The sequence below is a fragment of the Eurypyga helias genome, unplaced genomic scaffold (assembly GCF_000690775.1).
Source record: "Eurypyga helias isolate BGI_N326 unplaced genomic scaffold, ASM69077v1 Scaffold44594, whole genome shotgun sequence".
NCBI lineage: Eukaryota > Metazoa > Chordata > Aves > Eurypygiformes > Eurypygidae > Eurypyga > Eurypyga helias.
This window is the reverse complement of record NW_010246364.1, coordinates 576-17751: the sequence shown is the minus strand read 5'-3', so window position 1 is coordinate 17751 and position 17176 is coordinate 576. Positions and strand designations below refer to the sequence as shown.

At 45.0% G+C, this 17176-nt stretch overlaps 1 protein-coding gene across 1 annotated transcript; it reads left to right on the top strand.

Moving 5' to 3' along the window:
- Window positions 1-806: 806 nt before the first annotated feature.
- Window positions 807-15555, top strand: LOC104504531 (ras and Rab interactor 3-like; the record flags this gene model as incomplete). Its single annotated transcript, XM_010150371.1, has 4 exons — window positions 807-939; window positions 2652-4130; window positions 6504-6812; window positions 15424-15555. Coding segments are annotated over exons 1-4 (2053 nt in total), but the record flags the coding sequence as incomplete, so codon positions are not given.
- Between the last annotated feature and the right edge of the window lie 1621 nt (window positions 15556-17176).

Below are 17176 nucleotides of genomic sequence, written 5' to 3'. Positions count from 1 at the left end.
CCAGGATACGGTTGGCTTTCTGGTCATCTGATCCTTCACAATCTGAGAAGAGCACTGCATTTTCATCACAGTTTCTTATCCTGACCACTACTGAGAAAAATAACCAACTTCCCTTTTGCAGATGTGTTTACTCACCATTTCCTCAGCGCGTGAGACTCCACAGCATTTTATTTTGACTTAAACAGCCAACTTCCACTGTCTTGCATTTGCTAATACCCAGTAGAGTTGGAGCATTTAAAGGAAATCATACCCCAGACAATCTCAGGTGTGAGAGGCTTGGCAACCTGATGCTATTATGGGTGCTCCCGTCTGCATATCCTCTCCTGAATTCTGTTTTCAAGAGTGCTGCTGTTCCTGGCAACACTTGAATTTCAAGCTTCTTTGTTCTCCTCCCTCTCACGGTAGGAAATCAGAGAATAAAGCTGTTCTGACCTTAGCCTCCCTAAGAAACATGGTGACATGCTTATGAAGTTGAATTGGCCATGGACACTGGCCCCGGCTTCAAGTGGCTGAATTAGCAGTTCTATTCTGAATGGAGTGGACGGTCTTTTTGTTCACCTGTGGACGGCCTACTCTGTGCCTGCGTTACAGCTACGGTTGGTCAGAGGGAGTGGAGGGGCAGCGAGGAGTCAGCCTGCCTGCCCTGCTCTGCCTGCAGCACTTGCACTTGCTGTGGAAGGGACAGTCTCTATCCCTGGGGCAGATGGCTGTGCCCCAGGGGACCACGGCGATGGCAGAGGGAGGCAAGGCCACCAGTGGGCTCGGGTCACCAAGGGGGAAAGGCAGAGCCCTGCAGAGGACAGGTCATGGCAGCGGCAGAAAGAAGGCGGCTTTGCCAGCAACGGCGTGGAGCTGGCTGCAAGCGGGAAGATATCAAAAGTCACGGCTGCACCGGGGAGCAAAACGGGAAGAAGTGGTCTGTCTTTGGGGATGCAGTGGGCAAGGGAGAGATTTTATCTGAATGTGTTTCACCCCCAAGTGCTGCATTGGCTTTAGTTGGAGAGTTTCTTGGCTCTGTTTTGAGTTCTGCTACAACCTTCCTAACTAGAAATCCCTTGGAGCTTTTCTGCGGTGCTGGTTTTAAGGCAGAGGCACAGGCAGACCCTGCCCAGGGCTCTGGCCAGCTCAGCCCTGTGCCCCCTTCCCGGTGATGGGCTGGGGGCTATGCTGCTGCAGCCGACAGGTCCTGGCAAGGCACAGCTGAAGGCACAGTCCTGAGGGCTGTACCGAGGGCCCAGCACTGAGGGTCATCCCACCCTTGTCCAGTCCCATGTGTCCCCCCGGGCCTGGCAGGTGATATTTTTGCAGTGGGACAGTCTTGACACCACAGGACAGTGTTCAGGCACTGTGCAGCAGCCCCACACGCGTCCCCTCTGAGTCCACCCAGAGGAGTGCCGTCAGCATCTGTGTCCAGGGACCAACTGCGCTAGAATAGTTATCTAGTTATCTGCATCCTTGTGTTTCCAGCATTTCCCATCTTCCACTTTTCCCTGAGTATGTGCGCAACTATACAGTTGTCACCCGGTGAATACCCCAGAGGTTTATACCCTTTTCCTTGGTCAGAACACATGGGGTCTGCAGGATGCTGTTTCCTGATGCTTCCAGTAGTGGACCCTGGACTAGCAGCTTTAAGAGTGATTAAAAGCAATCAGACTGATTGGCAAGCAGGTTTGAAAACTCACCTCTGAGGGATGGGAAAAAGGTTAAATGTGATACTGAATCTATTCAGAAGATGTACAAATGCTTTGTAATTGTATTAAAACAAGTTATTCAAAGACAAATTCTAATATTTCATGACATACAGAAATGACTGCTTGCATCTGAAACACCATCTTCCTTTTCCAGTCACAGCTGATGGCACTGAAAACTGTTCTTTAGTCCTTCAGTATACAACTTCCCTGTGTACAGTGTCTTTTGCACCATCTTTCCTCTTAGGCCTGCAGGCAGGCAGTCTCAAGGCAAAGTAAGACAGAGAGAGGGCATGGCTATGCCATTTATCATCCTGATCCATAGATGCTAATAGTAATTTTAATCTGTAGGAGGTATTTAAAATCTTGTGTTTCCAGACTGGCTGTACTGCAAAGTAGGATCAGACCTCTGTGTAGAACAGACTGCGCGTAAGCTTGCTGCATAGTAGAGTCATGTTCGTCTGATGTCTCTTGTGGTCCCAGTGCACGTTGCACCCAGACTGTATGTCTCAGCCCTGCATCTTCCCACAGTCAGCAAGAGGGAGACAAAACTCACCTGGGGTCTTCACACCCTCACCTCAGATAGCCACAGCTATTTGCATTTGGAAAACAGTGTTCACCAAACAAGCCATAGACTCCGTTTCACAATCATTCATATTTTTTACTTGTACTTTCCTGCTCACACTGCATAGGCTGCACAGCATTAAGAGTTTTCACTAGATGAGTGTCCTAAATTGGCAAGAAGGAGGTTTCTGTGAAGTGTCTGAGTGTGTCACCTGGTTTGAAGCACCTCACACACATAAACAGGCAACCCTTTATTCACACTCTTTTGTGCAGAGGTGTGAAAGCTTGGGTACCCGGTTTCTTTGATTTAAAAGTAGGACTTTGGTAGCTACTGTTAGCTAAAGCTCTCTTGGAACACATCTTTTCATTCTTCCTTCTTTTTCTTTTTTTTTTGGACAGATTTCTGGGATTCTTCCTTAAACCACAGAGGAACGGGAGCGAGGTTATCCCACCCTGCAAAAGACTCTGCTCTCAGCACTGCCCAAGCAGACAGTTTAATGTCTACCCAGTGTTTTGCAAGTAGCACAAACCACTGCTCATGTGAAATTGAGCTGTCAATAGGAAATGACAGGCTGTGGTTCGTGAATCCTATTTTTATAGAAGAGTGCAGTAGCCTTTTTCCTCCAGATGTACCCTCTCCTGAAAGCCATGCTGTGAGCACCAATCTTCCCCCTGCCACCACGCTCACTGAAAGGACATCTCCCCGCCGCCCCCCTCCACCTCCACCTTCTCACGCCCTCGTTCAGAAATCTGTGAAGCTGGGGCAGGATCCCATGACTGCCTGTGAAGAAAACGAGCTGCTTCTTCAGCCACTAGGAAAGAGCATCAAGGAAATTAAAATCGAGGGTGGTGACAATGATGAAGAAGAAGGGAAGCAGAGCTGCTCAGTCAACAAGCCCTCAGCAGTGAGCCCCAAGAAGGGCTCCCAGCCCTCTGTCCTCCCACGGAGGCGGCTGTGTGAGAGAACCTCAGTGGAGAGATGTGTGGGTAAGCCTGGAAGTTGTGAAATGCTGAAAGGGGAACGGACGGAATTAAAACAAGACACAAGTACAGAGAGCAGAGACAAAAGGTCGCTGTGCAAAGAGGCTGTAGAAATGCCTGGGGAGATTTCTGAAAGGGCTGTATTGCAGTTTCAGGAGACAAAGCCCGAACCTGAAGAGAAGAAGGAGGACATCCCTGAGATACAAAGCAATGCCATTGAGAAAAGAAAGGCACCTCCTATCCCACCACCAAGAAGGAAGAGGCTTTCCCAGGTACCAAGGATCCCCAACTCCTGCCAGTCGAAGCAAAAAACAGTAGCAGGGACAGCAACGCCACCAGCTTTGTGCAAGAACAGCTCAGCTGCAGTGGCAGGTGGTGCCACTTGCACACACACCAAGGCTGACCGAGGACATGGCCGCAAATCCATCATCTCAGCTGAACTGAAAGGTTCGCACTCCTTGCTGGAAAGCCTGGGAGGCAGTGCCGTGGCTCAGGCATCAGCATCCGAGCCAGACTCCTACTCCACCAGCAGCACAGAGGATGACCTGGACATGCTGAGTAGTTCATTCGGTAAAAAGACACACTCCGTGATCTTGGGCAAAGCCAAGAACAGGCTGTCCTTTGTAAGCCTATCCAATGTCTTCACAGTTTTTTTGTCTAGTGACAGGAAGCTGCAGAAGAAGATAGTGGAGCTGGCACAGGACAAGGATTCGTACTTTGGCAACCTGGTGAGGGACTACAGAATTTATAGTTTAGAGATGATGGCAAAGCAGAGCTCCAGCACAGAGATGCTACAAGAAATCCGAATGATGATGACGCAGCTGAAGAGTTATTTAGTGCAGAGCACCGAGCTGAAATCACTGATAGACCCAGCCTGCTACAGCGAGGAACAGTTAGGTAGGTGACTGTGCTTTACTCATCCTTGGATGGGATTTGGGAAGGTGAGGAGGGATGCAGGATTATGCAGACACAGGTTCTGCTTTACAGAATTATAAACCTTCTCCTAAAAGCTGGGGGGGGTGGGCGTGAATTGCAGTCTGTGGTTGCCAGAACTTGGAGGACTAGCTCTAAAAACTGTGAGACCAACGAGGGGGAAAATCCCATTATGAATGTTTTAAAGGGAAGAGTTTAAGCAGAAGAGATGTGTGTTTGTGTGTGTAAGAGAGACATATAGAATCATAGAATGGTTTGGGTTGGAAGGGACCTTAAAGATCATCTAGTTCCAACCCCCCTGCCATGGGCAGGGACACCTTCCACTAGACCAGGTTGCTCAAAGCCTCATCCAGCCTGGCCTTGAACACTTCCAGGGATGGGAATATACCCATAGCATATACACACATACAAATATGAGAGTGTGTGTATATATATGTGTATGCAGACACACATGCAAAGAGCTGCCTGGGTTCGGTGGAAACACAAAAGTCCAACTTCATTCTCCACGGCCATGTTTCCCATGGCCTTCCATGTCCACTGCCCCTCTGCAGTGAGGATGGAGAGCCCTCTGCATATGGCAGCCAGGTCAGGGGTCAGTCGCTGTCTCACAAGGAGGGACAAGACTCTGATGAATTCAAGTAGCAGGTTGGAGGAATCACCTGATCCCACTCTGTGCTCCTCAGACCTCAGGGGCACAGAAGACTACTGCTGGCTCCAAATGTATCATTCACCTCTCTTTGCCACAGACAGAGTTTGCCCTTGGGGAGGAAAATAGTATTTTGGCTCTTTAAGGGGTGTTTTGTTGCTTCTCATCAAGTATTGTGTGAGGGAGTAATGTGCTACTTCCCTCCTGCTAAGAAATGGACTGGCCTGTTTAATGTACATTCATGAGGGACTATATGAAGAGCTGCAGGACTTTTATCCCAGTTAAAGCTTTACAGACAGAAAAAGTGTGCATGCATACACCCACATGCTCTTTTGACTTAAAACTGTTTCCTGAGGACCTGAGAACCAATGCAGAGCTATTTATGAGATCCATAAGTTGGCCTAAAGTGAGCTGGGAGCTGGAAGACCCCCAAAAGAGAACATGGACAACCACAGAATTGACCAGGGATTCCAGGGTTCTTGTAGCTCCACTATTAAGTGGGACCCAGCTAAGTGATGAGCCAGAGGCAGTAGCTGTCAATCTCAGCAGGCCCTGCTGACTTCTTTTTCACCCAGCAAAGCCTTCTCTTGATCCTGCAGTCTCCCCAGCAGAACAGACCTGCTGCCAGCCGCTTGCCGTAGCTAGGAGTGGAGAGCTACTTGTTCACTTCTCATGCACCTCATGTAACACCTGCCATTTTTGTCCCAATAACCCCTTTCTTGGAGGCAGAGAGTGTCAGCTCAGACAAGTCTGTCTTGAATATTGATTAGGGAAGGTGGAGAGGAGGCAGAAAGAAGTGTCCTTGTTCTGCTTGGTAGAGCTGGGTGTGTGCAAGGATCCCCCTACCTTATCACAGACATGCATTTCGTATATATATATGTTACTGCCCTCTGTTCCATTCCCCACTGACCGAGCAATGAACTCTTTTGCCAGTGACCTTTTTGCAGGCGTGACAAGAGGATCCCTTGCCGTCCATCTAGCTCTGCCTCTGGTTGTAGGAGTCAGATAACAGACTTTCTCACAGTCTCTCATGCTTCCTTTTCTCTCCTGCTAATTACTAGGCAAATGCTCAACCACACAGGCTGTGTCTTCATCCACAGGGGGTGTAAGAGGGGGCTGAAGTATCAGTAAGTTAGGGTCACTTGATCAGTAAGGGTGACTAACTCCTGAGCAGATGTTGGTGCCAGCTCTGAGCCGGTGTCTACAACCCCTTTTCAGTCACTGTGGAGAAAGGGGCGTTTTGAGGGTGCAGTTGATTTCGTCCCAAAGTGACTATCTCAGACATGTCAGAGGGGAATGTAAGAAGGGACATGAGATGAATCCCACAAGGGCATCTGTAATGGCAGGGCTGTGGAAAGAAGCAGTTAGGTGAGGTTCATCATTCCTTCCCAGAGCTGGCTCTCCTGCTGCCTGACAGGTCAGCCAGGAGCCCGGCAAAGACAACCAGGGCTGCTGGTAGCAGGAGCTCCAGCGGCAGAGACCGCACGTTGATGCTCATCTCAGGCCTATCCAGGACTTTGGGAGCGTGTTGGGAAGGAAACATTTACTTTCTGGGATGTAATTTCTGTTTCCTGCTCACAGCAGTAGTGCATGAATAACCCACCCTATGCATTCTTAGGAGATTTACTTGCACCTGTACTCCCGTGTTGATTATTTATCATGGACTTTTGTGTTCTCCCTTCTCTACGCAGAAGTGATTGCTGAGACGGCTTTGTACAAATGTGTCCTGAAGCCTTTAAAAGAAGCCATTGATTCTTACTTAAAAGAAATCCACAGCAAAGATGGATCTCTACAGCAGCTGAAAGAGAACCAACTTGTGATACAAAACACAACTACCACTGACTTAGGTGTCACAACCAGTGTGCCTGAAACTGTTGTGCTGGAAAAGATCCTTCACAAGTTCACGAACATGCACAAGGCCTACTCCCCAGAAAAGAAGATTGCCATCTTGCTGAAGTCCTGCAAACTCATCTATGATTCCATGGCTCAGGGACACCCAGGTACAGCACTCCTACTGAAATGGTATCCCTCACTGGTCCTTCTCCATGTGTCAGAGGAACAGGGTTTATGATACAGTTGATGTGGTAATATTCAGATTGGAGGTAATAGTGATGGTCGTTGTGTTTGGTATCAGCTGTCCGCAGGTCGTGTTCCAAATGGGCTGGTTAGTGACGGGGAAGTTCTCTATGCTAATAACAGGTATAAGATGTTACCTGGTAAACTTTAAGCTCCATAACTCAAAAAACCCACATGTCTGTAAGTGTGTGTTTTATGGGTAATGTCCTTTTTGCACAGGTCTTCACACAGCTGTCCAAAAATTCTCAGAACTCTGTCCCACCTTGTAGCAGCTTAATAGTAAATTCTAGGAATTTATCTTTGGGAAGTCTCTTGATTTGGCCTTTACTAAGTTTTGCCTAAATTGAGGAGATGACCCAGAATGCTAGTAGTGTTTGCCACTAATTCCTGATGATCCAGTAAATTCCAAAAGCCACTACTACACTTGTTCGGTGTGAGGAAGTATGTGCTCTGAGTATAAATATACTTGGGCCTCAGACCAACCACCAAATGCACATGTTAAGCCCTTGGCCTACAGACAGGATGCATTTTTGCAGACAGACTGGGAAGCCCCTTCCTCATGGAATCTGCCTCGCCAGTTTAAGAGCTTTCTTTGTACACTGGTGATGATGACTAGCCATGCATAAATTTGGGGAGAAGACAGGTATTAATTTGCACCAACCTGCAATTGCTCAAGAACTCACAATCTCCAAAGGTGCTTTTAGCTGTCCTGCTTTATTTGGTACTGACAACAGCCTCGGAGCACTCATGTAGGAATTGTTGTGTCCCTCCAGATCCTCAACTCAGGGTCATCCCTTGGACAGTATGCAGCAAGGTTCAGTGACTAATCTGACTAATCTAGAGACAACAGAGCAAGTAGCTGCCCGCGGGTTGAGCCTAAGGTGCAGGGTCGATAGGACTGCTGACTGTCCTCAAGTATTATGAGAGGAGTTGGACATGTAGGGGAATTTGCTGTAACTTTGTTAAAACAGTTGTGTTAAGTCTGACAGTAAATTTGGTATAGATCAAAGACTCGCATGCCTCATAAAAACCCACACAGGAGACACGGTCTCCTTCCAGTGCTGATGGTACATTACGTGTCTGTCACACCTCAGTTCGCTCAGGGCTGGAATTTCTCTGTTGCAGGAAATGCCGCTGTGTCATTTTATGTAACAGAATTTATGGGTCAGGGAAATAATTCAAAAACCCCTACATGTATTAAAAGATGGGCATTCATGAAATCAGAGGATTTCATTGTGGTTTGCTACGCTAACCAAAGCACTTCAGTTTGGCCAGCTCAGCTGTTTTCTCCTGTTGAGTACTACTGCAAGTGGGGTGTAGGCCGAAAGCTGACTTCACCCCTGTGCATCCAGTTCCCTCTCCAGTATGTAGGATCAGCGATGTACATTAGGGCCTGGTCAGAAGAAAACTGGTCTGACATTAAGGAAATGCACCCCAATGAATTTTGGCCAGAAAAAGAGGTGAAGGGGAGGAGAATGCTGTAGTCTAACTCCTGGAAGACAGTGGACTTGGAGAGAAATTGAGTGAAACATCCTGTAGACCCATTTAGAAGTGGAATGTGGGAAACCTTTTCAACAGAATGAACTGACCCCAGATCACTTTGATTTTCCACCTGGCAAAGACAAACATTCAGCAAACCGAAATGTTTTTCCGACAGGGAATTCCCAGCTGGTGTGTGCAGAAGAGCACACTGCAGGCTGCTCTGACCAGATTTCGGTGGGTAGGAATTCTCCTCCCACTCTCTGCCTGTCTCAGAGCCGCGGCCCAGGGCCCCTTTTGCTTTCAGCCAGCCCTGAGGCAGCGCAGTGCTCTTAGCACAGGAAGAGCAGAGGCCATGCTTCGCTTCCTGTGCAATAGTCTGTTCTTCTTTTAGCTCCTTTTACTCACTGCTGAATTAGTGAGTTCCCTCCTCATCCTAGGTCAGAGCAGGTAGAACACAAAACTAGTCACTGCCTCTGCCACAGGGCCAAAATCAGTTTACCTCTGTCAAAAAAATTATGTGTTTGGAAACATGATAACTACTTCTGTTGTCTGTTGTCTGATTTAATTTGCAATTTGGCAGCTCAGGCCAGGTCTTTATTTACTTGAGGCTGACCGTAGGACAAGCTGACCTGAGAATATGGTTTCGTATCACAAAGAAAAGTGCAAATACCACCAAATCAAGCACCATTATTTCAGACCCATATGAAAACACAAGTGTTTTAACATTTTGAGACCCATATACTACTGTCAGGGTTTAGCTAGGGTGTCCCAACAGATGACAAGTTTTCCTCAAAACTGGGGATAGGATGACTCAGGAACAGCTGTGTCTGTGGTGCCCATCTTTGCACTGCTGAAAGAGTTATGAAACTTTGAAGTCAGCCTTGACTGACTCCATGTATATCAGACCATTTTAAGAAAGGAGTTCTTTGGTTTGATTGCAAGTCATGACAAAATATGCCTGAAAAATTGGCTGTGGTTGAACCCCTTGCTACTTAGACTATGAACTGAACAGGCGGATCCTCAGCTGGTTTAGACTAGCATTTCTCCCTCAAGTTGAAGGCAATCAACTTGTGGATCTGATACATCACAAGGAATTGGGAAGTCGAGTTCCCAGTCTTTGTCAATACACTTTTCTACCAACAGGCCTGAGTACAAGATAGGGATCTGTGTTGAAGTAGGACTCTTGTACGGCTGCATCTAGCTGTAGGTGGCCACAGATGGGTATCATGTCCAGCTTCTCATAACAGACAAGGGGGACTTAGTCGATGGAGTTCAGTGGATTCATTTAGCTAGACGTAGGTGTCTGCTTTAGGGTGAGATGACTCATGACGTACTCCACTGATGATATTGATGTGTTCGTCACTGGCTATAGAAGGAGTCTAGGGGTACTGGTTCAGATGTTTACATGTATAGTGTAGGCAGTGGTATTGGTAAGTGAATCCTCCCCAGAGGGAAAATTATGATAGCATTGTGGTGTCTCACTGAGCTTTTCCAAGTTCTGTGCAAACTTAGCAGCAACATATGCCTCCAAGAACGTAACCCGCAATCTAAAAATATGTAACCTGTCTGCTAAAATTACTAGGAGTGTTTAGTAAGATTAATATGCATTAAAAGAATAGAAAAAGAAGAGTTTGGAAACCCGCTCACCCTCTCTGCCAAACTGGCTGGCTTTTTTTGTTTGTGTGTGTGTGGGGTGTTTTTTTTAATCTATGCACTAGAAAAAGTAAGGGGCAGGACACACGGGGAGCTGTAAGCTCCCAACTCTCTGACTGCTCCTACATTTGGAAGGCATGCCCCAAATGTACGTGCCCATGGCGAGAGTCGAGCACGTAGCTGACTCCTATTGAAGCGCAGGAATCTTATGTAGAAAAAACTGCTTATTATTTATCTTTCAGAAATACGTTTACTGAGACAAAATGTGAAAGGTTTATTGTGTGGTAGGAGTAGAATGAGATTCTCTGCCGTTTGGTCTATCAAAACCAAAAATGACACTTGTGGAGTGAGAAATAAGATGCAAATCTGCAATATTTGTGATGTGTACTGACAGTGGTGAGCCTGGAGCACCCAGCCTTGTGCTACCTGGGAGCTACCCCTCTGTGGAAGAGAGCTGATGGTAAAGCAAAAATAGAGGAGCAGTAAGCATTGGTTTATAAAGAAATGCTGTGTGAGACAAGCAGGCCAAACTTGGTCAGATCGTGAGTGGGGCAGATCCAGCATGGAAGGGCTCTAAGCTTCAGTTGGAAGGTTGAAAGATGGGGAGACTGCTTTCTAAGGCCATTCAAAAAGAATGAACAGGGGAAAAATTTCCTTAGTCCAACATTTTTAACTTGTAGACTACCTAAGGTTATGAAGCTTCATTTTTGGAGTATCTTTGAACTACACAGGGAGATAGAGTATATAGTTCAAAACCAGTTCTGTACTGGTTTTGATTGCTAGGTGACTGGCCCATAGTTTTGCATGGCTAATGCATAGTCTGCTTTTGAGAAAAGAGGCTAGATAGGACATATATTCTATAGGAATATTTCTCTTCCCTAGCTTTTAGGATTAAATTTGTCAACGCTTTCAGAACTGAGCAGCCAGATATTAGTTGGCCTGATGCACTCCTATATGGCTCTGCAGTTGACAAAGGCATGGGCAGGAAGCGGTGTGTGTCTTCAGTGGGATAACTGAGACTGTGAAAAGGAAACTGGCCTCCAATACTTCAACAGTCAGTGCACAGCCGGTACTAGAAGCTCCTAAAACTAAGTCAGAGCAAACCCAGCACACTGCTCATTATCACATCTCACTTCTGAGAAAGAAAATAAAACTATACATAATAGTTTCACTTTGCTATATTTAGGAAGAAGATATTAGTATTTAAGTTACTATTAATAAAGGCTGATGGACTAGACATTATATAATTTTCTGGCTAGCACAATTTCTACATTTGAATTAAAGAGCCAGTTCAAATATTTCAAGGGGAATTAATTCCTCTGATATGGAAAACATGTTTTTGGAATAGATTCATGCTGCCTGCAGGTACTAACTCTCTTAATTCAACTATACCATAAATCAAACCTTGCTGAAGTAGTATGGGATAGTCAAGAGACTGCAAAATGCTAGTGAGTGGAAGGATGGTCACAATCTTTTCCTAGGGTCTTGAACAAATCTCAGTTAACCTTTCTGTACCGCAGGTTTCCCAGCTATAAACTGAGGCTAAAATTCATATTTCCTGGACAGCTGCTGATAGACATCATGTCAGCGTTCATAAAATATTAGAGCAAGATGCAGAGCATCATCACTGTCTGCTGGTTGTCAGAATATACATGGAGGGAAAAGAAATGCATGAATGTGTTAAAATAGGCTGTAATTTCTTTATGGAGGCTTGGGCAGAATTCCAGTTGCTTTAAATCATGTATTTAATTAATACCCGTTCTATTCAAGCACTGCATCCCAGCCAGGAGCTGACGTTGTATTTGCTTTGCTATGAACATAATAGGATGAGTTTGTGACAGAAGAGAAGGCTTATTTTAAGCTTCTTATAGATATTTATGAAATAAATGTTTCCTGATCCTGCAGGGAAGAGGGAAAAATAAAGGAAGCAAGTCATATCTGGAGCAGGACAACACCACCTTGAACAAGCAAGCTCAGTCCCAGTGTCACTGAGACCACTGGCAGGGTCAGAGGTAGATTTAACTCCGGCAGCTGCAAACATACCCCTCTGTGAGTCACCACAGATGGAGCTGGACATGCAGGTCTGGGAGCTTGGCTCTGGCCCAGATTGAAGGTGGAGCTGAGAAGGCAGAGATCATCCCTGCTGCATCCCCCAGACGGATGCTGGTTAGTACTCTGGTGCCTTTCATGGCACAGGGAGCCTGTGGGCTGCAGGATGCTGAGCAGCACCAACCTCTCGGGTGTCTTGGTTCACGGGCATTGCTTCATATAGCTTGGTGCCTTCTGTCTGTGGTCATATTTGAGTTGCTGACAGCACCTATTATCCCCCATGATACAGGGCATCTCAGGGCCATACTTGGTCTGACAGCTGTACCTGTCAGCTGGTCCCTGTGCCTGCTGTGACATCCAAGGCCAGCAGAACAAGGAGAGGGTCAGAGTCCTGCCCTCTCAGGTACCTATCCTTGGCTCCATGTGCAGTCAGTGGAGAGAAGCTGTTGCAATGCCTGTAAGGAGTAGGCACAAAATTGCCTGACCTGCCTTAGGCAATGCTGGAAGATTGTGACAACATGGGGATCAGAGCTTGGACCTTGATTAGTTTTGCTTTTCTCTTGTTGACACCTACAGTTCCTGATGACTTCACTTTAGCTACAGATGTGGGTATTTAAGAATCAGCTTCATATTCCCACAAGCGGATTAAAATGATGTCCAGCAATTTCTGCAGGTTATGAGTATACAGCATATGGAGAATGGGTACTCCTTCCATTACTGCAGACAGACATCCCTACTCTGAGTTTATTAATCAAAAAACGTGTATATCAGATTTTTGTATTTAATCCATATAAACAGCTGGAAGTCCAATAATATGTCTGTGAAATCTTAAAGATGAGAAAGGTTTATAACAAGGGCTGGTGGGCAGAGCAGCTAAATCAGTTTATAGAAATGAGATGGACAGCGATGAAAAATAATTGACTAGGTGCCTGTTGTATGTACAATCACTTCTCAGCCAATAAAAAACCAGAGAGATTCTATAGGAGTTCTTGAAAATTATCTTCTAACTTTTATTTCAGTTGACACTAGAAGTTGATGGCTGGGGACACAGAAGTGTTTAGTTACAAGTTGCTGTTTCCACTCTGTATTGGTTGGTCAGTCCTTTGACTGGTTGGTGATCTCTTTCATGGCATTTATAAAAAAACGATCGGCATTTTTTTTCCATTGGATAGGAATTCATGTTGTGAAGTAGCAACTTCCTTGGATGTCTTCATAGACACAACATGGATTGGTTATGAAAAAGAAGTGGTAGGGGAAAATGTGCTATTGATGTCACACTGGAAATCCCTTGCCCTTCAGGAAATTAGAAGCACCCAATCCATGCCACTGGGCATTAACTACTACATCATAAAGAAGAAGTTTTTAAGGAAAGAAAAAAGGAGCCTAGCAAACTCTTTGGTGCTTCAACTTCCTTTACACTACTTTTATGCAGAACCGACTGCTGGCATCTGATTTACTCAGCTCAAAAGAAGAATAGGGCTTTTCTATGTGCAGTTTTTCTAGTACATTTTCATGTCTCAATTGTGTCATTTTTTGCTAGACAATATTAAATAGCTGTAATACTGAGCTGCTTGTGTTATGGTAATATATATGATGGTAATGAATTGGACCCTGAAGCTTTCACAGGAACAAAAGCCAAGGCAACAACAGACAAACAAAATCTCCATCCAGATGCTAATGAAACAATGCAGTCCTCCTACAGTTTGGTTGAAGACCTAAGGCTGTGTCATTTAACTAAAGGCAGCCATAATAAAACAAACAGTATTGAAAGAGTTAATCCAGCTTTCATCAAATAAATTGTCTATGTTGTGCCGTGTGTGGACTCTGTTAGAAACAGACTGAATTGCAGCCCTGACAATCCCTTATCCTTCAACCCTTTGTTGCAACCGGATCGTCTCTCTGTTCACTAGATATGTTCCTGGGTTTATTTTAAAGCCACACTTTTTAATCAGGGGTAAGCTCATGTTTATTTGAGACTTCAGAATAGTATTTTTCTTTACCAGTGGAGAATCTGCATCAGCTATGAATGACAGGAAAGTTGACTCACGGCAAAGATTTGAAATAAGTCAGTGGGAACATTTGAGAAATAGGAATTTATGCCCTACCGTGGAAGGGCATGTGGAATATGGGCCAAAAATGGCTAGGGCACAGTTTCACCGAGGGTACATCAAGTGTAGCTTTGACTCTTGGAGGTGAGTCAAATGGTTCTCGAGTGAGACACACATGGCCCATGAAACCAACCCATCCAAGTGCTCAGGTGCGGAAATCTGCCCACCGTCTGAGGGAGAGCATTTGGAAGGAAAGCAGTCTGGGCTTAGGTTAAGAAGAATGGTCAACCCTGCATGTCGGGAAGGTAGGCTTGTTAACAACTCGTTATTACAGGTAGTCCGTGATGTATTTATGACATGGTGGTAGAAAGTGAAAGCATCTTTCAAATAAGAAAAGTTATCCTTGTATTCTTTGCTGTTTATACACTGAAGCTTCAGGTTGTATTCTATTTTAAGTAGTGATTATTTATAATGATGGCTGTTAACATGTATGCTTTTTTGTCCTCAGAGATCTCAAAGAGCTTTTACAGATCACATATCAGATCACTTTGGTGATTTTGTTGATATGAATGTTTTAAGCACAGGAAATCTTGAGACCATGAGGATCTGTTCCTGTAGCACCTGCTGCACACCAAGTCCAAAACTAGTCTAATTCCAATGTGAAAGGCTTTTTTGTTTTCTTAGCTAAACACCATGGCTGGAAAGATTCTTCCTCTTAGATCCTAGCTCTTGGGAGACTATTTTAATTAGGAACATGTAGCGTGATGTTTTGCCTTCTGAAGGAACATAAACACGGAAGTCCTCAGTCCTAAAATCCACTGTCTCAAATTCTGTTTTCTGCTCTTTAGACCCACACATAGACCAAACCTAGGATAAAAAATACCCCTAATGCATCTGGACAGCTTTGCTGCTACTATTGCAAACCTGAATTGCAGTCTTGATGGCCGTGTCAGATCAGAGGGCTAAGCTGGCAGTCTTTGCACTCTTCAAGAACTGTACCTTGTTTGTTAGCCATGAAATCTAAGTTTCTCTTTCTCCAGTTAATAAAGACAGTGAGAAATGGAGCTCACTAAAAATTTTCAAGCTCATATTTTGAGCTTGAAACAAGTTTATTTACTTCTTAAGTGAACTAACTTTCCCTTTTTCAGCATTTTTATTTGCTGGTGCTTTCGAGCTCTAACTCTTCAGATAACATAAGCTCAAGTCTGCAAAGGACATGCTGGGTGAGAAGCTGTCGCTGTTGTGTGGGAACACATCTTTGTGGTGAGTTTATTGGGACCACTCTGTGTTTCTCTTTGCTCAGGGAAGCCGTATGGTGCCGATGATTTCCTCCCCGTGCTCATGTATGTGTTGGCCCGCAGCAACCTGACTGAAGTGCTTCTGAATGTGGAGTATATGATGGAGCTCATGGACCCTGCTCTGCAGCTGGGGGAAGGTAGAGTACAGTGTTTGCTCCTGGGATATTCACTTTGGAAACCGCTACTTACCTCACTTCAGTGTCAAAGTGGGGCAGCAAGGCTCTGGCTAGACTTTGTGGATGAGCTGTGGCCAAGCTTTTCATATCTGAGGCTCTAAAATTAGTCAAACACTTGAGCTGTTTTTAGCAGTGCAGAACCCTTAGACACCAGCTAGAAAGGCAGGGACTCAGCATAAATGAGAACTGAGTTGCTGGATTAGTAACCTAAAGACATCTAGTGTTCCTTGGTCCAAAGGCTGAAAAGTTAAAAGGTCTTTGCCTAAAATTAAACAGCTGCTGCAATCCATTGTGCGGACACTTTTATTTATTCCAGTGAGAAAAGACCACATTTCTTTAAACTGCATTGTATGCTTGGGGCCAAACACCATTCTCATGGCCACTCTTTCAATCTAAGTGACCCCTCTGACAATGTTCTCTGGCTGCGTACCATAGCGAGGCAGAGAAAGGAAAGTCGAGTTAGAAAGGAATATTGGTTTTAGATGGGAATGAAAACCTCTGCTATTACAGGGATACTGTGGTCCTTTGGTTTCTTAAATATAGCTTGGGAAGCAAATGCTACTAACAGTAGTTATACACTGTGAGTTAGGAACACAGATGATATTTCACCAAGTAGTCACTAAACCAATAAAATGGGGTTTAATAGACTGTTTTGTTAAATACTGAAGTTCTAGAAAGGAGTCCTGGATGAACAACAGCAGATTAATTATCTTTATATTAAATGGAGGTGTAAGTCTGTAACCAAGAGCATGTCATCCCAGCCCAGTGCAGAGGTCAGCAAAAGTAAGCACTAACGGAACGAGTAGTAGCAATGCAGTCATTAGTGAGGGGTTTCTGCATGCACCGGCTAATTTTTCTGCTGAAAAGAATTGTTAGCAGAAAAAAATGTTAGCCTAAGCACAGCATTTTACTGACATAACTAAGTTGGTTTTGGTGACCATGCTGCCCACCGGTTCTTCATTTCAAAAGGGCACACTACCAAGCTGGTTACTGAAGTCACCTGGGTTGGGGAGCTCAGGCTATCGAAGACAAACCTGCTGGAAGTTCTCTTTAAGCTGCAGAGACTGCGTGAAATGTGTACTCCAGTCAAAGGGGAAGTATTGTGTGAGGGAGTTCCAGATCAGACTGGCTGAATATTCACTTCAGAAAGGAGACTGGGAGCAACTGCAGATACAGGGAAAGGAAAAAAAAGAACATCTCAGTGAAGACAACTCTGAGATTGCAAAGCGCAGGGTTAAAACGGGAACTGGCAAAAGTCAACTTGACTTAGGCCTTTCAAAGTTAAATGGTAAAAGGTGATTCAGGCACAGGAATAAAAGGAAAACAAAGAAAGCAGAAGTGAATAAACTATGAAATTACGTCAGGTCAATACACAAAATCATTGAAATCTGGCCTCCAGATTAAAATTTACTTTGAATTTCATAACAACAGTGATATTGACTACTGGGGTAAAGGCAAGGACAGGTGATGAGGAATGACTGTGTGGAAATGAAATACTGGAAAGTGGAAGAAAAATTAATTCTTAAAGAAGATAGAGTGAATTCCTGTCACAGGGGACCAGGAGATGATCTTCCTCCCTAGA